Here is a 2,977-nt window from a genome sequence, read left to right as displayed (position 1 = left end):
TTTGTTTTCTTTCCTGTCTGTAACCGCAACTCAAGCAAGTTTTCCAGCCTGCACCACTGCCATCTCGGTGTATGTAAATAATCTTTAAAACTACCGCTAAGCGTTTGTGCCTAATTCCAGCTCGACGGCCTTCCCTCTCCGACCCAGCGTGCTCGGGCTGCTGGCCACAGCCCGCGTGCAGCGCGTAAAAGGGCTCGGGTCGCTCCCGGCCCGCACAAAGGGGTGCTTCTGTCTGGTGCAGGGACCCTAGGACTGGGGTGGGGGCTGCTTCCCTGTTCTCTGGAGCAGACAGCACAGCCCAGGGCTGCAAAGCATCTGGGATGCTGGGGGACTCCGGTTCAACTTGAACCAGGAAGGGAACTGGGACAGGCATTGCATAAGCCAGCTGGACCCAACTCAGTTAAGTCTGATACTATTTTCAACCAGGTTTATCTGACATCAGTTTCAGGCATTTTGAAACGGGTTTACGTGCACTGGACCCATCTTCTGTTACAGGTTGCAACCAGTGTCCAATCACTTAAGCCGGTTTATGTGTAATGTCTGTCCCTAGCCTTAATGTGCGACTGCTCCAAGCTCTTTCTAACATTGCCCCGGCTCGACATTCCTCGGCTCTTTGTGTAGCCTAAGGGAGGCATGGGTAGCCAAGCCCCCGAGAGGAGGTTGTCTCTGCTCCTGGATCCCACCAGTGGCAGATCAAGGCTCCCAGGCAGTGCCAGGGCTGGGACCCACAGTCGGCAACCATGACCGGACAGCAATGGTAGTATTTCTCTTCAAAACAGACTAGATGGGGGCTCGTTCAACTGTGCAAGCTTTAGAGCATAAACCAGAGTGAAAGAGATGGTGCCAAGAGATTTCCTGTCTGCGGATGATGCAGCCTTGGTTGCCCGTTCTGAATCTGGCACCTCACGCTTGTGTCTTCGTCGGTCCGGGTCCCCTGGGAGGCAGGGCAGTGCCGTCAACTCCTTCTCCAGGTGGGAAGTGCAGGATGTGGAGTCTGGGCAAGTAGCCAGGGGGTCAAAAAGGAAGTTGGAGACAGAGCAGTGCCTGGGCCCAGGGCGCCCAAGTCTTCAGAAAGAGCCTCGCACCCTGACCATCCTGCTCAGGCCTGGCCGGCTCTTTATTTATTCCCCTCCCACCCACCCCTCTCCCCCCGCCACCACTCCCCCTCCCACTGGGGGCTCCTGGTTCCTTCTGGTCTCCAACACTGTCTCTCGGAAAAGATCCTGAGAATCCAGAGGAGGAAAGAATTGATCACCTTCTGCCTGTCTGAACTGTCACTTTGTCTGCATAGGGACGACCACGATGGATCAGCAACTGGGACGATGGAAACCTTCCTCGGGAACATCCCTGTAGACTCCCCTTCGTCTTGGGAATGGGGAAAATATTAAGAAGCAGCACAGACTGCAGCAAGGATGAGACCCCCAAAGTGCAAGGCAGTTTCTGGAAGTGGGATCTTTATTGGACTCCAACAAGACAGACACAAAGATACCCCAGGAAAACGCAATGCTAGGGATGGAGACAGAAAACACCAGCTCTGTGGCTGTGGAAGCACGTGACACTGCAAACGCCCTGGAGATGCACAAGTCCCAGGGACAGCTACAGCGCAGACTGGAAACTCCCCATGGGCTCCAGAGGGGCTTTGGGGGCTTCTTCTCCACCCCCAGAAGTGGAAAGATCCAGGTACCCACACCCCTCAGGAGCCCACAGCTCCCGGTCCCCGGGCCTGAGCCCTCAGCCCTGCTGCTCTCTCCCCTCCCCAGCCCCTGAAACCAAGCCCCACCAGGGGCAGACCAACCCTGGAGCACACCCACCTCTTTATGAGGATCTGCCACCCCCAGGAGATTGGCCTTGACCATCTTCACCCAAATTCTACCACGCAGGCTGCCCATTGCTGCTGGAGTCCCTGGCAGCGACGGTGCCCAGCTGGAGTGCCAGGTGGTCCCAGCTCCACCCCTCTCCTCCAGCTCTTGGCCGGGCAGCCGGTGCACGAGGGTTTACCAATATGGATATTCAGTCTGCATGTCCTTTATGACCAGACCAGGCTTCACTCCTTTCACAGCCTCCAGCTCTTGCTTTGTTTCTGCATTTAGTTTGTTAACGCTCAACCTTTGGGGGAAAAGGAGAACAAAAAAGAAAAAAAAAGAAAACAGCATGAATTCTCTGTGGGTATCGCCACAGAGATGCCATGGACCCCGGGACACTACACACCACGGAGGTCTGTGCTGGGACAGGCCTTGCCCGGCAGCAGCTCCTCAGCCCCGAGCACAGAGCCGGTCCCCCTGTGACAGCCCTGCACAGAGAGAACAAAAGTGCGGCCCTTGCTAATCAGAGCCCCCACCCGGCGCCTGCTGGAGCCCGCAGCGTCTCTCGTTCCCACCCCTGCCTGCTGCTCCCACCGCCACCACCTGCCTCGCACTGAGCAATGGGGAGGACGAAGGCTAGGTTTGGTCTGGAGCCTTTTCCTTCTGCCCACCCCCTGCCCTGGCGAGCTCTGTTCAGAGCACAGCACGTGCAGGTGGGACTGGGCAGCCCTTCCCCACGTGCTGAGCCCTTCCCCACACAGACTGCTCTGCTGCTTTCTCGGGGGCTGCTCCGTGTGCAGAGGGGTGGGAGATGCAGTCTCACTAATCACCTCTGCATGGAAGCAATAGCATCTAAGCTCTCCTGGCCGTGTCCTACAGCACCTCCTCACAAGCTGCAGCAGCACCTTCCCCTACGGCCTGTTCCCAGCAGCTGTTGTGCTCCTGCAGCCTTGGGCACAAACTGCCTCTGGATTGCAGCTGGGAAGGTCAGGATCCATCCCAGCTGCAAGCACGGCAGTGGCATCGCCTGATCCTCGTGTCTGCTGCACAGCCAGGGTGGGAGAAGGAGGCTGGGACGGCTGGTCACAAACAGAAGAAAGCAAGCAAGAGCCAGGGCGGTGGGTTGTCGTCTACAGCTGCTCTAAGGAGAGGGTCTCAGCAGCGTCTCTGTTCCC

General features: G+C 57.4%; 1 protein-coding gene across 1 annotated transcript in view; it reads right to left on the bottom strand.

Moving 5' to 3' along the window:
• Positions 1–1,440: 1,440 nt before the first annotated feature.
• Positions 1,441–2,977, bottom strand: part of LOC102369019 (NACHT, LRR and PYD domains-containing protein 12-like) — a 26,818-nt gene continuing 25,281 nt past the window's right edge. The window contains exon 8 of the mRNA XM_014527406.2: positions 1,441–2,106. Coding sequence (XP_014382892.2) covers positions 1,995–2,106 — 112 coding nt within the window. The 3' untranslated portion in view covers positions 1,441–1,994. The remainder of the gene's footprint in view (positions 2,107–2,977) is intronic.

This window comes from Alligator sinensis, unplaced genomic scaffold (assembly GCF_000455745.1).
Source record: "Alligator sinensis unplaced genomic scaffold, ASM45574v1 scaffold1455_1, whole genome shotgun sequence".
Lineage (NCBI taxonomy): Eukaryota > Metazoa > Chordata > Crocodylia > Alligatoridae > Alligator > Alligator sinensis.
The sequence above is the reverse complement of the archived record's forward strand: the minus strand, read 5'-3'. Positions and strand labels throughout refer to the sequence as shown.